The 20,714-nt window shown below is 40.9% G+C and overlaps 1 protein-coding gene across 1 annotated transcript; it reads left to right on the top strand.

Annotated features, from left to right (window-relative positions):
• Positions 1 to 13,035: 13,035 nt before the first annotated feature.
• Positions 13,036 to 14,820, top strand: LOC136388560 (mammaglobin-A-like). Its single transcript, XM_066360383.1, has 3 exons — positions 13,036 to 13,130; positions 13,478 to 13,665; positions 14,634 to 14,820. Exons 1-3 carry the CDS (start codon positions 13,076 to 13,078, stop codon positions 14,670 to 14,672), a joined length of 282 nt encoding a protein of 93 aa, XP_066216480.1. The 5' UTR covers positions 13,036 to 13,075; the 3' UTR covers positions 14,673 to 14,820.
• The last annotated feature ends 5,894 nt before the right edge of the window (positions 14,821 to 20,714 follow it).

Below are 20,714 nucleotides of genomic sequence, written 5' to 3'. Positions count from 1 at the left end.
GATTTTTTTCCTCTTTTTTGCAGTTGAATTCTAGTTTCAAGGCTTTATGATCAGAAAATATGCTTGGTACAACTTCAATTTTTCTGAATTTACTGATGTTGTTTTTGTGGCCCAACATATGGTCAATTCTTGAGAATGATCCATGTACACTCGAGAAAAATGTATACTCAGTCACTTTGGGATGAAATGTCCTGTAGATGTCTATCATGTCCAGGTGCTCTAGTGTTTTGTTTAAGGCCACTATGTCTTTGTTGATTCTCTGTTTGGATGACCTATCTAGAGCCATCAGCAGTGTATTGAGGTTTCTCAGTATGATTGTATTTTTGTCAGTTTTGTTTTAAGTTCAATAAGTAGCTGTCTTATATATTTTGGTGGTCCTTGCTTTGGTGCATATATATTAAGAATTGTTATGTCTTCTTGATTCAGTGTCCCCTAGCCATTATGAAATGGCCATTTTTGTCTCTGAGTACTTTTGCTGTCTTGTAGTCAGCATTATCAGATATGAGTATTGCTACGCCTGCTTTTTTGTGTATGTTATTTGCTTGGAGTATTGTTTTCCAGCCTTTCACTTTGAATTTGTTTTTATCCTTGTTACTTAGATGAATTTCCTGTAGGCAGCATACAGTTGGATTTTCTTTTTTAATCCATTCTGCTACTCTGTGCCTTTTTATTGGTGAGTTTAATCCGTTTACATTTAGTGTAATTATTGACACTTGTGAGTTCCCTATTGCCATTTTATATCTTGCTTTTGTTAGTTTTGTGTCTTGTTTGATCCTTCTTTTTCGTTTTTCTATCTTTTGTTTTTATTTGGTTGTATTCCATACATCTTTCCTCTGTTACTACCTTTTTTATCTCATGTGCATCTGTGGAGGTTTTTTTAATGGTTGTTACCTTTCAGTAATGAAAAGGGTTCCTACCCTGTTCATTGTAGTGAACTATTTTGTGAGTACTTTTGCACTCCATCGTCCTTTGCTCTTGTTAATCTCCATCGTCTCCCCCCCCCCCTTTTTTTATTGTTGTCACAGTTTAAATTTGGTTTTATTGTGTTCTTCTTGGAGCTTTTACTTGTGGCTTTGTTTTTTTTTTTTTTTTTTTTTTGTTCTTTGTATCTGATTGGAGAACCCCCTTTAGTAATTCCTGGAGTGGGGGTTTTCTGATGATAAATTCCCTCATCTTTTCTGTATCTGTGAATGTTTTTATTTCTCCTTCATATTTGAAGGATAGCTTTGATGGGTATAGTGTTCGTGGCTGAAAGTTCCTCTCTTTCAGGACTTTAAATATTGGGGTCCACTCTCTTCTAGCTTGTAGAGTTTCTGCTGAGAAATCTGATGATAATCTAATGGGCCTTCCTTTATATGTTGTATTCTTCTTTTCCCTGGCTGCCTTGAGAATTTTTTCTTTGCTGTTGGTTTGTGTCAATTTCATTATGATATGCCTTGGAGTAGGTTTGTTGGGGTTAAGAAAACTCGGAGTTCTGTTTGCTTCTTGAACTTGAGGCTTTAGTTCTTTCCACAGGCTTGGGAAGTTCTCATCTATTATTTGTTTGAGTATGTTCTCCATTCCATTTTCTCTCTCTTTTCCCTCTGATATACCTATTATTCTTATGTTATTCTTTTTGATGGAGTCAGAAAATTCTTGTAGGGCTATCTCATTTTTTTTAATTTTTGAGTCTCTTTCTTCTTCTCTCTGTTGTGCCTCAAGTTGCTTGTCTTCTATTTCACTAATCCTCTCTTCTATCTGACCTGTTCTATTAGCTAAGCGTGTTACTTCATTTTTCAACTCGTGAATTGAATTTTTCATCTCTGTTTGATTTGTTTTTATAGTTTCAATTTCCTTGGAAATATATTCTTTGTGTTCATTGAGTTGTTTTCTGACCTCCCTAAATTGCCTTTCTTTGTTTTCTTGTACATCTCAGAGTATTTTTAGGATTTCTATCTTGAATTCTCTGTCATTTAGCTCCAAGGTTTCCAATATATTAAATTTTTTCTCCATAGATTTTTCCTCATCTAGCTATGTTACCTCTCTTTCTTTTGTATCCATGATATTCAATTTTCTCTACCTTAATGGCATCTGAGGGTGGTTTTGTTGATAGTATTAATGAGATTTAATAAAGAATAAAAATTTAAAAAAATAAAAAATTGAAAATAGTTTTTTTTTAAAAAAATTTATAATGAAATAGAGAAAAATAAAATAAAATAATAAAAAAAAGAAAATTATTTTCCCCCCCCTTTTTTTTTCCTCTCCTCTCCTCTCCCCTCTTTCTTGAGAAAATCTTGTGGTGAACTGTGAGTTATAACAAACAATGCCTGTAATGGAGGGCCTGAATTGGGGAAAAGTAATAAAGGGGCAAAAAAAAAAAAAAAAAAAAGAAAGAAAGAAAAAAGAAGGGGGTATGGACCCACAAAAAGCAAATAAGGAAAAAATTTGTGTCAAGAATAAAATGATTTGCTTTTAGGTGTTGGTTGACTAAGATTTATGATGAGAGGAATAAGAGGGAAACAGAAAAATGGGGGGACATATTAAAAAATTACTATTGTATTTAGTGGAACAAGAACTAGATAAAATGGAGAGCAAGGGATGGGAGTGCTGCTAGTGAGTTAAAAAGGTGAAGTAAAAACCCCCCAAAATGCCACAAACATAAGTTTGAGTCCCAGATAAGATAATTTGTTTGTTATTGAGGTTTGAATGAGAGGAGATGTAAAAAAGAAAGGACGAAACTAATATATAGGGAGAAAAGAAAGAGAGAGAGAGAAAAAAAGAGGGAAACACTAAAAGAAGAAGAAAGAAAAAAGAAGAGAGAGAGAGAGAGAGAGAGTTAAGGGTTTTGGAGTGCAACCCTCTTAGAGAGAAAGGAAGAGGAAAGAAATGATAATGGGAGATGTAACACTTATGGGTAGTGTAGTTCAAGGAGAGGAGAGAGTAAGACCGGCAGAGAGTTAATCAGTCAAATTGGAGGAGGAAAAAAAATATCAAGAATGAAGATAAGAGAAACAAACGAACAAATATAATAAAATGGGATAGGTTATAAAGTCTGCAGATTATTCTTGATTTTGAGAGGTTATCTTCTTGCTTTTTCTTTTCTCTCCCTCTTCCTTGTTGGTGACTCTGTACCCCAGGTTCTGCCCCTTTGGCACGCTCAGGTAGAGGTTTGCAGTTGATAAGTCTCTATGGTGATGTCATGTATTGTGCTTTAGTCTCATTGGCAGTCGAGGCTCATTAGCATTTATAGGGTCCAACAGTGAGAGACTCCGTGTTTCTGGAGCCTTTCTCCTAGTCTTTTCTTCCTCAATTAGTAGCCTGATAATCCAGCTATAGGGTTGCGGCTGCCTCTGACTCTGCCTAGATAGTAAGAGGCTCAAAGAGCTGGCAACTCCCCACTCTATTTCCACTCAGCACAGGGCTCTGGGTAAGGCTCAGTTAGCATAATGAGGCGGGGCTTCCACCCACTGAAAGACCTCTGGCTCTGCCACTCTGTCCGGTAACACAGGCAGGCACCCACTCCCGGGGCGCTTGGAGGAAACTCTCGCTGACTATCTGCGCGCACAGACCTGGATATTCGGCCAGCAGTCTCACGCTCTGAGTGAAACCCCCAACCGCATGGAAGAGTTCCAGCGTTGGAATTGGCTCTCGCTTTGCCCCCGTGCGTGGCTTTTTCAAGGCGCTGGGGCAGCCTGAGATTCCGCTTTGGCCCACACAAAGGCCCCTGACTCTGCCCCTCTGTGCGGAGGCACTCGGAGGAATGTCTCACTCAATATTTGCGCGCGCAGACCAAGATATCAGGCCGGCCGTGTTTCCCTCTGAGTGAAACCCTCAACAGCATGGAAAAGTTTCACCATTGGAATTAGTTCTCGCTCCCTCCTGTGCGTGGCTTTCGCAGGGCGCTGTGGCTGCCCAGAGATTCCGCTTTCGGCCCTCACCAAGGCCTCTTACTCTGCCTCTGTGTGGGACAACATGGGCGCCCACTCCCAGGGCTTTGGAAGAAATCTCTCGCCCACTATCTGCGGGCACTGACCAGGGGATCGGGGAAAATGGCTGCCCCGCTTGTCTTTCTTTGTCTGGGTTTGGCACGAGTATTAGCTTGTATTGCCCAGGTTGCCACAGGAACAGTTTTTCCTCAGCTTGGATCTCCGTGCCACAGCCTGGTTCAGCCGTTTGTGCCGCGGCCTGGATTTATTCACCCCCTTTGCCCACCTCAGTTTCTATATTCACAGATCCCAGAGAAAGCCGCCCTGTTTAGGTTAGTGAGGAAGGTGGAGCATTTCTTACTCCCTATTTCCTTCGGGGTTTGGTTATATATTTAGCCAATTTTTCGCTTGACCATACCTTTGGGTGTATTGCGAAACATCTGGAGGCTCCAAGGATAGGTTTTTCTGTTTCTGGTTGAAGATCTTGTTGAGTTTTGGGGGAGATTTATCGGTATCGCTTCCTACCCCGCCATTACTCTGATGTCATGTTTGAGAATTTTTGAGCTTCTCTGTTGTTGTTGATTTCTAGTTTCATGCCATTGTGATCAGAGAAAGTGCTTGAAAAGATTTCAATCTTCTTATATTGGTTGAGACCACTTTTGTTCCCTAATATGTGGTCTGTCCTAGAGAATGTACCATGAGCCCTTGAAAAGAATGTATATTCTGCTGCTTTAGGGTGAAAGGTTCTGTAGATATCTATTAAATCAAGTTGATCTAGTGTGTTTTATAAGTCTGTTGTTTCTTTGTTAATTTTCTTTCTTGAAGATCTATGTAGTGATGTTAGTAGGATATTAAAATCCCCTACTATTATAGTGTTGCTGTGGATCTCACTCTTTATATCCATCAAAGTCTACTTTATATATTTAGGTGCTTCTATATTAGGTGCGTAGATATTTATAATAATTATATCTTCCTGTTGGATTGCTCCCTTTATTATTATGTAGTGGCCTTCTTTATCTTTTACTATATCCTTTGTTTTAAAGTCCATTTTGTCTGATATATGTATTCCTACCCCAGCTTCTTTTTTATTTCCATTTGCATGAAATTTTTTTTTTCATCCTTTTACCTTCAACCTATGTGCATCTTTTAAGGTGTGTCTCTTGTAGACAGCATATGTACGGGTCCTGTTTTCTTATCCATGCAGCTACCCTATGTTTTTGGATTGGATCATTTAATCCACTTATATTTAAGGTTATTATTATTATTATTATTTTTTTGTATTTTTCTGAAGCTGAAAACGGGGAGAGACAGTCAGACAGACTCCCGCATGCGCCCGACCAGGATCCACTCGGCACGCCCACCAGGGGGCGACGCTCTGCCCCTCCGGGGCGTTGCTCTGTTGCAACCAGAGCCACTCTAGTGCCTGGGGCAGAGGCCAAGGAACCATCCCCAGCGCCCGGGCCATCTTTGCTCCAATGGAGCCTCGCTGTGGGAGGGGAACAGAGAGACAGAGAGGAAGGAGAGGGGGAGGGATGGAGAAGCAGATAGGCGCTTTTCCTGTGTGCCCTGGCTGGGAATTGAACCCGGGACTTCTGCACGCCAGGCTGACGCTCTACCACTAAGCCAACCAGCCAGGGTATTTAAGGTTATTATTGTTATGTGGTTGTTTATTGTCATTTTATTCTTTAAAGCTGTATTCCTCTTTTGCTATATTCTTTTCCCACTTTGATCTGTTTACACCATGCCTCTTAACATGTCCTGTAGCATTGGTTTGGTTGTAATGAATTCCTTACGTTGTTTTTGTCTGGCAAACTTTTTATTTCTCCTTCAATTTTAAATGATAGCCTTGGTGGATAAAGTAGTCTTGGTTGTAGGTTCTTGTTCTGCATTACTTTGAATATTTCTTGCCATTCCCTTCTGACTTCAATTGTTTCTGTTGAGAAGTCTGATGTCATCCTTATGGGGGCTCCTTTTTAGGTGATAGCCTTTTTTTCTCTGGCAGCTTTTAATATTTGCTGTTTATCACTTAGCTTTGGTATTTTAATTATGATGTGTCTTGGTGTAGGTTTCTTTGGGTTTCTTTTTAGTGGAGTTCTTTGTGCTTCTTGAATTTGTGAGAGTTTCTCCTGCATTAATTTAGGGAAGTTTTCAGCTATGATAAGATTGTACAAAGCCTCTATCCCTTGTTCTTTCTCTTCTTCTTCAGGAACCCCTATGATGCGGATGTTATTTCTTTTTATGTTGTCTCAGAGCTCTCTAAGAGTTTCCTCAGACTTTTTGAGTCTCTTTTCTTTTTTCTTCTCTGCTTTCATGCCTTCATTCTAGATGTCCTCCAACTCGCTGATTTGATCCTCAGCTCTATCCATTCTGTTTTTAATTCCTTCCATTGTGGTCTTCATTTCTGATATTGTATTTGTCATCTCTGACTGATTCTTTTTTAATATTTCAATATCCTTTTTTATACTTGCTATTTCTTTATTTAGGTGTTCGTGATGACCATCTATTATTGTTCTAAGATCCCTAAGCATCCTTACAATCATTATTTTAAACTCTGCATTCGGATGTTTAATTATTTCCATATCACTCAGTTCATCTCCTGAAGGTTTCTCTTGTGGTTTCATTTGGATTGCACTTCTTTGTCTTCTCATTGTGTCTGGGTGTTTGGATGTTTTCTTTGTAGAGCTGGTTGAGTCTAGGCTTGGTGTTATCTGCCTCCAGTTTTTACTTGTGTTGTTTCTAGGTCTTCTTGGGCATCAGCTATTGTTTGTAATCCACTTTAGGATTTTGGCCGCTTTCAAGTCTTGATTTGTTTGTTTTCTTTACAGGTGATTGTCTTGTTTGCTGATCTCAGCAGGGGGCTTATTTGAAACTGTATCCAGAAATGTGGTGGCTGTGACCTGAGGCTCTGAAGTCCTCTTCTGCCAGTTAATCTCTCTGGGGACGGGTTGCTTTCTCAGCTTCAGTAGGGGAAGTGTATCCCAGATCTCCATGGAGACATGAATTACTGCCCCTCCTCCCCACTTCTTGTTTTCAGCTGTGCCTTTTTGGGCTGATTGGAGCTGGAGAGATGTCAGTATCTCTGTGACCTGGAAGTACTTTTGTATTTTGCTTTGTGGAAGGATCAGCCCCTCCCCCAGTTATGGCTGCCTCCAGCACTAAATGAGTCAGCTTTTCATGTCATCATCTATATTCCTCTCCCCCTCACCATTTGTCTCTCTCTCTATCCTTTCATTTTGATAGACAAGCAGGCCCTTTCAACACACCTCATTCCCTGGTCACCAGGCAAGTGACTGTGAGCAGTATTTACTGCTTTTTTCCTTGGAATGAGAGCCCAGCCTCACCCCCCCCCCATTCCTTTAAGCAGGGGAGATTCAGGACCTCCCTACCAGGTTTGTTGTGGCTTCTTCTTTGCTCCTTGGTTTTTGAAAACTGTTCTTGTAGTCCAGATATTTTTTTCATGCTGATTATTCATAAATTAGTTTATAATCCAGTTTGGTGGTTTGAGCTGGGAGTCTGTGCGTCTGCCTACTCCGCTGCCATCTTCAGGTCTCACAACACTTTTTTTTTTAAGTGAAATGACAGAGAGACAAATATACAAAAAGACAGGAAGAAAGAACCTGACAGGATGGTAGTGCAGTGGATGGAGCATTGATTTAGGATGTGGAGGTTCCAGGTTTGAGACTCCGAGGTCACCAGCTTGAGCACGGGTTCATCTGACTTGAGCAAACAGGCTCACAAGCTTGAACCCAGAACCGCTGGCTTGAGCAAGGGGTTACTCAGTTTGCTGAAGGCCTTGTTTTCTGTAGCCCAAGAGGAAAGTCTCCCCCTTAGTATTTCTTGCAGCCTTGGTTTGTTTGTAGTGAATTCCTTGATTTTTTTTTTTTTTTTTTTGGTCTGGAAAGCTTTTTATTTCTCCTTCAATTTTAAACGATAGCCTTGCTGGACAAAGTAGTCTTTGTTGTAGGCTCTTGGTTTGCATTACTTTGAATATATCTTGCCATTCCCTCTGGCCTCAAGTGTTTTTGTTGAGAAGTCAGAAGTCATCCTTATGGGGGCTCCTTTTTAGATGATAGTCTTTTTTTCTCTAGCAGCTTTTAATGTTTTCTTTTTATCACTTAGCTTTGGAATTTGTTTATGATGTGTCTTGATGTAGATTTCTTTGGGTTTCTCCTTAATGGAGTTCTCTGTACTTCTTGAACTTGTGAGATGTTTTCCTGCCTTAATTGAGGGAGGTTTTCAGCTATGATATGCTTGAACAAAGTCTTTATACTGTGTTATTTCTCTTCTTCTTCAGGAACCCTTATGATGTGGTTGTTATTTCTCTTCATGTTGTCAGAGAGCTCTCTTAGAGTTTCCTCAGACTTCTTGAGTCTCTTTTCTTTTTTCTGCTCTGCTTTTGTGGCTTTGTTTATATTATCCTCTAACTTGTTGATTCGATTCTCCACTTCATCCATCCTGCTTTTAATTTCTTCCATTGTGTTCTTCATTTCTGATATTGTATTTGTCATTTCTGACTGATTCTTTTTTATTATTTTAATGTCCTTTTTATATTTGCTATCTCTTTATTTAGGTGTTTGTAATGACCATCTATTGTTCTAATATCTTTGAGCATACCAACAATTGTTATTTTAAACTGCTTCTGGTAATTTGGTTATATCTGACTCATTCAGGTCCTTTTCTGGTGATTTCTCTTGATTCATTTGTGTTTTATTTCTCTGCTTTCTCATTTTGTCTGTGTAACAGAAGGTTTTGGCCACTGTAGTCCACTGCATGTGTCCTCTGTGTTTCTTAGGTGTGGTCTGTCTACAGGCCCACCACCCCCTCTGCTGTTACTGTCTAGCACATTTGGGTATGGGCATTGCCAGTGCCTTCCCTCTGGGGCCGTTGCTGTGGTTTCTGCCTCTCCTTCACAGAAGTGGCTGTGATCATGTGCTCAGGTATATAAGCCTCAGTGAATTGGCCTTTGCGCTGCCACTGCCGGTGGCATTATGCTTAGCCCTGAGGGCAGATGTGAGCATCTTTGTTCTGCTGCGGGTGTCCACCTGATTTCGGGCTTTCACCCTTCCCTTGCAGGAGGAGTCCGCTCATGGTATGGCTGCAGGCCTTGGCTTCACAGGCTGGGCGGGACTGCATGCCCACACTCAGTAGCAGGGCTCTGCCTGTTCTGGGCTTTTGGCTCCACCACTGCAGGAAGAGCTGGCTCCCAAGGCAGGCCACAAGCCTCGGTTCCACGGTTGGGACAGGGCTTTGCTCCTGCACACTTGCTCAAGGTTAGGTCTCTGCCCCTTCTGGGGCTCCTGCCTTTCCCCCGCAGGATGGATTGCAGGCTGTCCTTAGCTGGGCTTGACCACTTTTGCATGTCCCCTGCTCCCTAGCCAGGCAAGACTGAGCTCATACCTGGGCCTCAGTGGTGGCCAGCTGGCTTCCACCCTTGCTGAGAGAACCCAGAACCGCACTTCCGCATCCGGCCACCATCCATCCTCAGATGAGCCCTCAGCTGTGTGGGTGGGGGTGCTGCAGCTCAAACCCTAAGACTCACTACTGTAGTCCCGAAAACTCCCTCCTTCTCAGTGACTCTGCTCTGAGTGCCATTGGAGAGCTTGTTTGGCTGGTGTCCTGCTTCCCTTTGCTGGTATTGCTATTTCCAGGGAAATATTAACTTCAGATTTGGGGAGTGACTCAGCCCAGGGGTTAGAGTTGCTGTCTCTCAAAACATTTCTCCCTGTGCTTCCTAAATTACACTCTCTTCCCATTGCTCCAGTCCTCTTCTCTCTCCCTGTCAACTGGAGCCCCAGGTGAGTGGTTGTGAAAGAGGTGTTCTGCGTGGTCCCTTTATGAAGAATCCTGAGTCTGAGAAATCAGTCTCTTTTTCACAAACAGTATCCTGTCTTTTTTTTCTTTTTTTCTTTATTCATTTTTAGAGAGGAGAGAGAGAGGGAGAGAGAGAGAGAGACAGAGAGAGAGAAGGGGGAGGAGCTGGAAGCATCAACTCCCATATGTGCCTTGACCAGGCAAGCCCAGGGTTTCGAACCGGTGACCTCAGCATTTCCAGGTCAATACATTATCCATTGTGCCACCACAGGTCAGGCAGTATCCTGTCTTTTTTCCAGCTAAATACTGTCCAAATGCGTCTTCTAGGCTCTGGAGCTGCAGACTGGGGCTTTGTTCCTGGAACTCAGGACCCTCCCCTCTCTCGTAAACTCACTTCCCACCACGTGAGTCTCTCCTGGCTTCCGTACGCTCTGAGGAGCTTAGTAGCCCTCTTTGTGTTTCTGCTTTTCCTACCTGTCTCCCTGTGCCTTCTTCAGTGGACCTTGGTTGAAGAGTCCTTTTAGTTTAGTCCAAAGTTGGTTTTTCCAAATGATGGTTCTTAAAATTAGTTTGTAATTCATTTTGGTCTGGGAGGTGGAAGTTGGTATGTCTGCCTACTCTATCGCCATCTTACCTCTCCCTCAAGGTCACTACTCCTTTATGGATTCTTGCTGTATTGGCCAAGAGTCTGCTTAAAGGCTTTAATCACTGTAAAAAAAAAATAGAAGACTGGATAAAAAAGATGTGGCACAAATACACTATGGTAAACCACTCAGCCATAAGAAATGATGATATTGGATCATATACAACAAAATGGTAGGACCTTGATAACATTATATGGAGGGAAATAGGTAAATCAGAAAAAACCAAGAACTTCATGTTTCCATACATTGGTGGGACATAAAAATGAGAGTAAGAGACATGGACAAGAGTGTGGTGGGTATGGGGGCGGGGTGCGAAGGAGGGAGAGGGGGAGGGGAGTGGGAGGGGCACAAAGAAAACTAAATAGAAGGTGACAGGGGAAAATCTGACTTTGGGTGATGGGTATGCAACATAATTGAATGACAAGATAACCTGGATATATTTTCTTATAATATATGTACCCTGATTTAGTGATATCACCTCATTAAAATTAATGAAAAATTATTTATAAAAAAAGAATGAGATTCTACCTAAGAAATTAAAGGCCTATAGACATTCAACAGAAAACAAAATTCTTGTGAGCTTGCATTGTTCTTGATGAAGACTGTTAGCAAGGGAGGACTGAATGGATCCTGAAGGATAAAGTCAATGAGGGTGAAAGAGAGGAGAAGGTGGAAATCTGCAGGTGGGAGGACAAGCCTGGTAAAGTCCTGACCTTGGAGATGAGCACCATTCACTAAAAGTCACACGTGACCTCTCTACTGTCGCCATCGATCAGCAGGGTGGTTCCTCACTGTCCTATTGGTGTGAAAGCACAGGACGGTCCTCATCTTTTGCTACAAGGACAAATGCAGTCACGGATGTCTCTATGACTGGGTGTCTTGGCAGTGGCTTTAGTGCCATTGGAGGTTCAAGAGTTCTTTTCTGAGTGGGTGCACTGAATAGCACAGGTTGTTTAGCAGCAAATATGGTCTTATCCGTTTGATGCCAATGGCTACCACCCACCCTAGGGGACAGCCAAATATATCTGGGCATGGACCAATGCCCACAAAGGTGGATGCAAGCAGGGAGAAAATCAGCCATAGTAGAGAATCATGATTCTAGCACTGGAAATATGTATTTGATCTCCCTTATTCCCCTTGTAACACCCCTATGATCACAGAGTCAAGCTCTGGAGTCCAATGGTTAATAAGAAAACATGGGCATTAGCTGGAGGGAAATTAGTAACTGAATAGAGAAGATTTGGTGTATTAATCTAACAAGCCATATGGACTGTCACATGTGTGTGCGGATTAAATATTTAGCCACACATCTTATAAAAATATCAAGCTGTGTAAGTTTTGGTGAATGAGCCAAAGAGAAATACCGGGAGGTGACAAGTGATATTGACTCAGCTTCCAAATCCGGCTCCCTTTCCCAAGTCATTAGATGGATCCGGGATAGATTGAATCAAGCTAATATTTATTTCCAGGGAACAGAGGGCTGAGGTGGCCCCGTGCCTGGATGTCAAGGCTCCCACTTCTTGTTTTCCTACCCTGGCCCTGCTGATGGGTGATCCCCCAGTTATCTCTAGAAAATTAAGTACGTGGAGTTAGCACCATGATGTCAGCTTGATGACTGGGTTTAGAGTAGTAGATTAGCCTTGCCTTTTAGAGTCCCTATTTTAAATGACTAACTCCTTTTAAATAAACCTACTAATAAAACATGTTATATACTCAGAGAATTCTTAGTAGAATCGCAAACTGTTTCCAAAAACAGTAATAAAACAACTAATTAGACACCCACTGTATCACAAATGTCACACACAGTCCAGAAGAGCAGAGGTAATGCTCTCCAGAAGATGAACAGGGAGGAAAGAGCCATGAGATCAGGTCCTCATCACCAGGACACAGGTGAACACTGGAGCCATGGGTCCTGGTAAGGTGAACTCAAAGATTCGAGGCCATGATCTGACACCAGCAGTGGGCTCTCTCTTTGGTGTGATATTGGGAGTTAATAGTTTCAACTAAAAGGCCCCCAGGCAGGGACAGTGGAGAAGACTTCACACAGAACAAAGAACTTGTATAGAACACCAATGGGCCTTCACAGAAATCTATCCGGAGGTCACATAGAGCTGCTTTGGAGATCAAGGTTACAGAAATCCACTTGAGTCCTAAACTGAAGGTCCATAAGGGTTAAAGTAAGGAGATCAGTAGAGTTGACAGCTCTCTTTTTCCACAACACCTACCTCCCCACACATCTCTGTTACTCACTAGCTGTGTGGCTATGATCAAGTCACTTGAGTTCTTCTGTCGCATTGCCTATAGCTGGACAGAGATGATATGTCTACCTCATGGGAGGGAGACCACACATCAGTTTGCTCAGGGGAATCAGTCTGTGCTGCTGCCGTGGCATTCCGTCCATTTAGTGACGGACCTTCTACATCAATGTCATCTACTGACATGGCCATTGCTACAGATAGAAAAAAATTGAGGGTTTCTACAGCTCTGTCTCATTGGTTTCTATACACAGAGCATAGGCTGGTGGGTTCTGGTGGATTTCCAAGGTCCTTTCCTGGGTCAGTGCCAGGTGTGTCTGGTGACTCGTTCCTTCATGCATGGGAGGAGTCAAGGTGGCCTCCTAGAGAATAAAAGGAGGAGTTCTGAGCACTTACCTTCAAAGTGAGATCCTTCTTTCCTGCCACACCACAGTGACCAGCCAGAGCCGCTGCCGGGACCATGAAGCTGCTCCCAGTCCTCGTGCTCGCTGTCCTCCCCTTTTACTGCTACGCAGGTGAGTCCGCACGGGGCGGGGCTCAGGGGGCTTGTTGTCAGGGCCGCTGTGGGAGATCTCTGCTCCCCTCACCCCAGGACAGGGTGTCTCACTTCTCTAGGTTGTAGCTGTGTGTGTGTGTGTGTGTGTGTGTGTGTGTGTGTGTGTGTGTGTGTAACAAGGAAGCAGTGTGTGAGGGCTTAAAGAATACCCAGATCTTGAGTTACTGTCAGAGGACTCAGACCATTCCCCGTCATCTTTCTGAATGGACATGTAGCTGGGATGTAGGAGAAAGACAAGCATCACAGATGCCCAACAAGCAGTTCATGCCTCTGTGACTGAGCAGCTTTTGCACGCTTTCATCCCAGGTTCTGGCTGCCCACTTGTGAGCCAGGTGATCAATCAGGCAATTGACCCTAAAGTGAGCGATGATCAATACATAGAAAATTTCAAACCGTTTATACCGGATGCAGAAGCAGAAGACGCCGTAAGACAAGCGAAGCAGTGCTTTCTCCAGCAGAGTGAAAAAACTCTGACAAATGCCCAAGTGATGGTGGTAAGATTGGTTTCTTCTTAACTGCTTTTAACCACTGGACAGAAATAGACAATGCAAAGGTAGTTACTAATTTTTTCAAAGCTAGAGTTGTTAACTGTTTTGTTTTTTTTTTCCAGTGAATTTAATTTTTAGCGAGTTTTAGTACTTTGACATTTGGAAAGCCATCCAAGCTGATGTTGGTGTGGCTGTGCCCTTTTTGAAATCTCTAGTGAGTGATTACTGGAAATGAGAGAAGGAAAAGGGTGTCTGAATAAATGCTTACGTACCCATCAGTACAGTGGTGTGCAGGGGAGGGCGGTGAGGAAGTGGGAGATGTTAGGTGTGGAGAGTTGCACATTAGCTGATCACAAGGTCTAGGAGATTGGTTGCTCTGCTGGGTGAATACTCTTACCACAACTAGTTTGTATATTTAAAGTGCAGAGATGGGCGTTATGTGTATTTATCATGATTAAAACTTAAAAAATATTAACTATCTCTTCAATCAAAGATGAGGGGAACTATTTAAAAAGAAAACACTAAATCAGACAAATCTGTAAGATTGAACATCTGGAAAGTTTAGTAGCCTAAAAAAGGGTAGGGTGTGAGCTTCTGCCCATTTGCCCTAGTTCTTAACATGCAGGCCATGCAGGAACTCAAACTGCATGCTGCCTCGAATTGGGGCTGAGGTACTGAAAACTGACAACACAGTGTGTTTATTGGGTAAGTTTTTGAAGAAGAGGAAACATGCAGAAAAATCAGCAAAGAGATCCTGCGTGAGAAGTGCTGGAAGCACCGGCCCCACTGGCATCAGCAGAGGTCTCCTGAGCGGGAGGACACAGCACAGAATTCTGATGTTACCTCCACCACCAGCTCTCTGCCACTGGGTGTGGGCCAATCTGGGGATAAGATAGAGATAATGTTTGTTTTTCAGGATTGTCCTTTGTTAAAAGAACTGACATGTAAGTGATGACTCTGTTTTTGTTTTCTAGGATGCAATATACAATAGTGTTTGGTGTGAGCCATATTAACTTTGCACCAGACCTTTGGCTCAGACTACAGGGAATGATCAGAAACCGACTGACGATGAGTAGAAACCATGACTTAGCACCCTCTTCTGTCTTTTGATCTACAGACTGCAAGACAATTGTTGAAACCTCACATACATTTTCCCTTCAATAAAGCATCTATAAATCTAACATTCTTCCTTGGTGATTGACTAACACGGGGTTTTAGAGACATAATCACGCACATGTTGCTCATGTGCGCACACGCCTGTACACAATCCTCATCACAGAACTCATGAATGGAGGGTTGAGAATCAGAAAGGCACTCTGTCCCTCAGCATCTGCTGCCTGTCATGGACCCGGTCCATTAAAAAGTGATGCTCTCTCCTCATCAACCCACCTTCCTGGGTCCATCTGAGCACTGTGGGCTCTCAGGTCTTGTGGCTGCGTCTGCTCAGCTTCCTGTCCCAAATACACTGCTGTCCCCATGTGCATGCGTGCCTTGCTGACCACTCAGACTCCTCTCTGGGTGCTATCTGTCCCTGTCCAGATGTGCAGGGAGGGGACCGAGCCAGTGACAGAGGTGACTCAGGCAAGGCCGGGCTGAATCCTGTCTTGATTGGAAAATTAATGTGTGACCTCACTTTTGAATTTTAAAAATAAGTACAAAAGACTCAATAAGTCATATGAGGATGTTCCTCCCATTTCTTCAAAACACCTCTAGCCCATGACACAATTAAGTCCGGCAAAAGGACCCTTTACCTGGACCTACCCTTTACATCTTATTTGTTATATACATATGTGCATACATGTGCACACACATAAACACACTTATTAAGAATTTATGGGCTATGCTCAGTTCTGGTTCTCTGACGCATTTCCAGAAGTTTACATTTGCTCAGATGGGCCCTTGGCCATCTGGGAGGAGCCTGTCCTCTTCAGGCTGCAGTGGGCGTGTCCACAGAGAAGAAGAAGGTCCTGTTGAGGAGTCCCAAGGGGAGATAGGGCTGTAGTCCCTGGATCCCTATTACTCAGTCTGATCGGCTAGGGGCTCGCAAGGGAGGAAAGGCCAAAGGATTCTGAGCAATGGAAGCTCCGAGGAGGGATGGGAGCAGAAGTCAGTGTCACAGGTGAAGCCTGATTGGGTGGACAGGATGCCCCCGCCTCCTCTCACTCTGCATTTTGCTCACTTTGGCCTCATTCAGACTCAGCACAGCCCTGAGCTGTCTCGGTGGAGGGAGGACACCATTTACGTATTCCTGTGTGTCCCGGGTGCACTTCTCATCTGATGACAGAGTTGGAGGTGTCAGTCAGAGGACGTTAGTCTGCGTTCCTAAGAAGAGTTGGTATCAACCATGGGGATTGTGCGGAGAACACTAGTGAGTGCCAGCAGTCCAGGGTGCGGGCAGGGATGCTGGTGATGGGGCGGGGCAGAGCTGGCTCCAGAGAGCCCATGCCAAGGGGCAGGGTGAGGTCCCCAGCAGCATGTGAGCGAGAGCAACACGTGTGTCATTACATCTCTCTAAAACCCCCGTGTTAGTCAATCACCAAGGAAGCATGTTAGGTTTGCACGTGGTTTATTGAAGGAACTGAAATATTTCTTTTATCATGGTTGTTTTTATTTTGTTTCCCTCATTCATAATTGAGAGGCTGTTAATTAAAAGAAAATTTAATCATAGTAAATGCACATAACATAAATGTTACACTTCTCTGCACTTTAAATGTACAGTTTCTTCGAGTTAGGAACATTCACTCTGCAGAGCAACAAATCTGTACCTTCTCATCACCTAATGTGCAAGTCTGTACCCTTAGCATCTCCTGTTTTCTCACCACACACCACCACAAGCTCCATTTCTACCTTCTGTTCTTAGAGATGTTTTACTCTACAAAATACAACAATTGTCTTTTTATGACTGCCTTATTTCTTTTATCATACTTCCTCAAGGTTTATCCATGTGGCCAGAAACCCCGGGTCTGAAGAATTTAATGAGGGACACTTATCTTTGTGCTGTGGCAATATTGTCAAATCGTTACCCGGGGACGTTGTGAATGGAACATTAGGGTAGGGAACGCCTGCTGGAAATAACTACACAGTCTCTGTTATAAACAGCAGGAATAGCTCATTGTTTAACTACTGATGTGGTTTTCATCAATGACATCACCCGTGGTGGAGTCACAGCCATGGTTTCCACTTCCTACTCATGGACAGTAATAAAGTAATGGTTATGAAATTCAGGAACTACAGGTTCTACACATATTAGGAACAACTTATGGTAACAAATTTGAAAATTTAAATGAAATGAGCACAAATTTCTTGGGAGATATAAAATATCTTAGATTTACTTAAGAAGAAGAAAACCTGCAAGCTGTAGATATATAAAAATATGGGTTTGTAATTTAAAACCTCACAAAGCATATTGTAGGTTACTTTAAGCAATTTTGATAAGAAGTAAATATTGAATACAAAAAACTTTTAGGATATTCCAAAGTTTGATTGCCTGCTCTAACACCTGCTATAAAATGTGTTCTATAATTATTTGGGCCTCTCTGTTCATATTTTTCAAGTTTAGACAGATGTCCCAAATTCTGGAATCATTTTTCAATAATAAAATATCTTAGATATTAATGTGTTTTTTACATAATCAAGCATCTGTTTTTCATAAAATGATTCAAAAGCTTGAAGGTGAACATATTTCATCTATGGAAGTTAGTCTTATTGTGAATAATTCTATCCTTCAATATAAATTTTGTTTATCAAAGAAGTGCAGAATTTTTACCAGACATGTTTTCAATATATCAAAGAATGGTCTGAAACAAACATCACAGGAAATAACAGTTTTCAATGGTCTTTTTTGGCTTCATCGCAAGTATATTGGACAGATATTGAATCTTGTCTTGAGTTTTTATCTAAAGAAATGCAAACATCAAAATAGATGACAATTGTCTCTTTGAAGAAATTAGGAGACTGAATGTATATTTAAATTCTAAAAAATTAATACAATGGGAAAATGAACACATCAAAATTGATAAAGCTGACTTTGATGCATATTAAGGGTGAGATCAACAGCAATACTATAATAGTAGGGGATTTCAATACCCCACTAACATTACTAGATAGATTCTTAAGAAAAATATTAACAAAGAAACAGCAGATGTAAAGAACACAGTAGATCAAATGGATTTAATAGATATCTTTAGAACCTTTCACCCTCAAGCAGCAGAATACACATTCTTTTCAAGTGCTCATGGTCCATTCTCTAGGACAGACTGCATGTTATGGCACAAAGTAATCTCAACAAATTTAAAAAGATTGAAAACATATCAAGGATATGCTCTGATCACAATGGCATGAAACTAGAAATCAACCACAACAGAGAAACTGAAAAATACTCAAACACTTGGAAACCAAATATCAAATTATTAAATAACAAATGTTAACTATGAGATCAAAGAAGAAATTAAAAACTTCCTAGAAAAGAATGATAAAGAGCATACAACAACTCAAAATTTATGGGACACAGCAAAAGCAGTAGTGAGAGAGAAGTTCATAGCTTTATAAGTGTACCTTAAGAAGCTAAAAAAAGCTCTAATAAACAACCCTGCATCTAAATGAACTAGAAAAAGAAAAGCAAGTAAAGCCCAGATGTAGTAGAAGGAAGAAAATAATAAAGATCAGAATGGTAATAAATGACATAGAGGCTAAAGAAACAATACAGAGGATCAATAAAACCAGGAGCTGGTTCTTTGAAAAGGTAAACAAGATCGATGAATCTTTAACCAGACTCACCAAGAAAAAAAGAGAGAGGACTCAAATAAATAAAATTAGAAAGGAGAGTGGAGAAATAACAACTGACACAACAGAAATAGAAAAAAAGTGTAAAAAAATACTATGATGAACTGTTGCCAAAATATTAGACAACCTAGATGAAATGGACAAATTTTTTGAAACATACAATCTTCCAAAAATCAATCTGGAAGAATCAGAAAACCTAAACAGACCAATTACAACAATGAAATTGAAACAGATATAAAAAAAACTCCCAATAAACAAAAGTCCTGGGCCTGATGTCTTCACACGTGAATTCTACCAAATATTCAAAGAAGTAACTTCTATCTTTCTCAAGCTATTTCAAAAAATTCAAGAGGAAGGAAGACTTCCAAGCTCCTTTTATGAGGTGAACATAATTCTGATTCAAAAATCAGGCAAAGATAACACAAACAAAGAAAATTATAGGCCAATATCCCTGATGAATTTAGATGCTAAAATTCTCAACAAAATATTACCAAACTGAATCCAGCAATATATAAAAAAAAATTATACACCATGATCAAGTGGAATTTATTCTGTGGAGGCAAGGCTGGTCCAATATTTGCAAATCAATCAATGTGATTCATCACATAAACAAAAAGGAGAAAAACCACATGATAATTATAATAGATGCAGAAAATGCATTTAATAAAATCCAGAACCCATTATGATCAAAACTCTCAGCAAAGTGGGAATACAGGGATCACACCTCAACATGATAAAGGCCATCTATGACAAACCCACAGCCAACATAATACTCAATGGGCAAAAATCAAAAGTAATCTCCTTACGATCAGGAACAAGGCATGGGTGCCCCCTTTTATCACTCTTATTCTACACAGTCAAAGAAGTTCTAGCCACAGCAATCATACAAGAGAAAAAATAAAAGGCATCCAAATTGGTAAAAAGGAAGTAAAACTATCATTATTTGCAGATGATATAATATTGTATATAGAAAACCGTAAAATCCCAGTCAAAAAACTACTGGACCTGATAAATGAAGTTAGCAAGGTGGCAGGATATAAAATTTATACTCAGAAATCAGAGGTATTTTTATATATCCAACAATGATCTGTCAGGAAGAGAAATTAAGGAAACAATCCTCTTCAGTATTGCAAATAAAAAATAAAGTACCTAGGAGTAAATTAAACCAAGGAGGTTAAAGATGTGTATTTTGAAAATTATAAAACACTGATAAAAGCAATCAAGGAAAATACAAACAAGGTGAAGCATATACCGTGCTCATGGTTAGGAAGAATAAACATCATTAATATGTCTATATTACCCAAAGCAATCTATAAATTCAATGCAATACCAATTAAAATACCAATGACATATTTCAAAGATACAGAACACATATTCTAAAAATTTATATAAAACCAAAAAAGAACACATATAGCCTCAGCAATCTTGAAAAGGAATAACAATTCCACTGTACCCAAAAAAGCTTAGTACTGGCATAAGAACAGGCATATAGATCAATGGAACAGAACAGAGAATCCAGAAAAAAACCCATACCTTTATGGACAACTGATATTTGACAAAGGAGGTAAGAGCATACAATGGAGTAAAGACAGCCTCTTCAAAAAATGGTTTTGTGAAAATTGGACAGCTACCTGCAAAAAAATGAAACTAGACCACCAATTTACACCATTCACAAACATAAACTCAAAATGAAGAAATGACTTCAATGTAAGCCAAAAAACCAGAAGCATCTTAGAAGAAAACATAGGCACTAATCTCTCAGACATCGCTCACAGCAATATATTTGCTAATTTATCTCCACGAGCAAGTGAAATAAAAGACAGGATCAACAAATGGAACTATATCAAACTAAAAAGCTTTTGCACAGCTAAAGACAATAAGAACAGAATAAAAAGACAACTGCACAATGAGAGAACATATTTGACAATACATCTGATAAGGGGTTAATAACCAAAATTTTTAAAGAACTGGTAAATCTCAACATGAGGAAGATAAACAATCCAATCAAAATATGGGCAAAAGAAATGAATAGACACTTCTCCAAAGAGGACATACAGATAGCCAATGGACAGGTGAAAAAATGTTCAACGTCACTAATCATTAGAGAAATGCAAATTAAAACCACAATGAGATATCACCTCACACCAGTCAGAATGGCACTCCTCAACAAAACAACACAAAATAAGTGCTGGCGAGTATGTGGAATAAAGGGAACCCTCCTGCACTGCTGGTGGGAATGCAGATTGGTGCAGCCACTGTGGAAAATAGTATGG

The sequence above is a fragment of the Saccopteryx leptura genome, chromosome 1 (assembly GCF_036850995.1).
Source record: "Saccopteryx leptura isolate mSacLep1 chromosome 1, mSacLep1_pri_phased_curated, whole genome shotgun sequence".
In the NCBI taxonomy this organism is placed as follows: Eukaryota; Metazoa; Chordata; class Mammalia; order Chiroptera; family Emballonuridae; genus Saccopteryx; species Saccopteryx leptura.
Note: the sequence above shows the minus strand (reverse complement) of the source record. Positions and strands in the feature narration are given on the sequence as shown.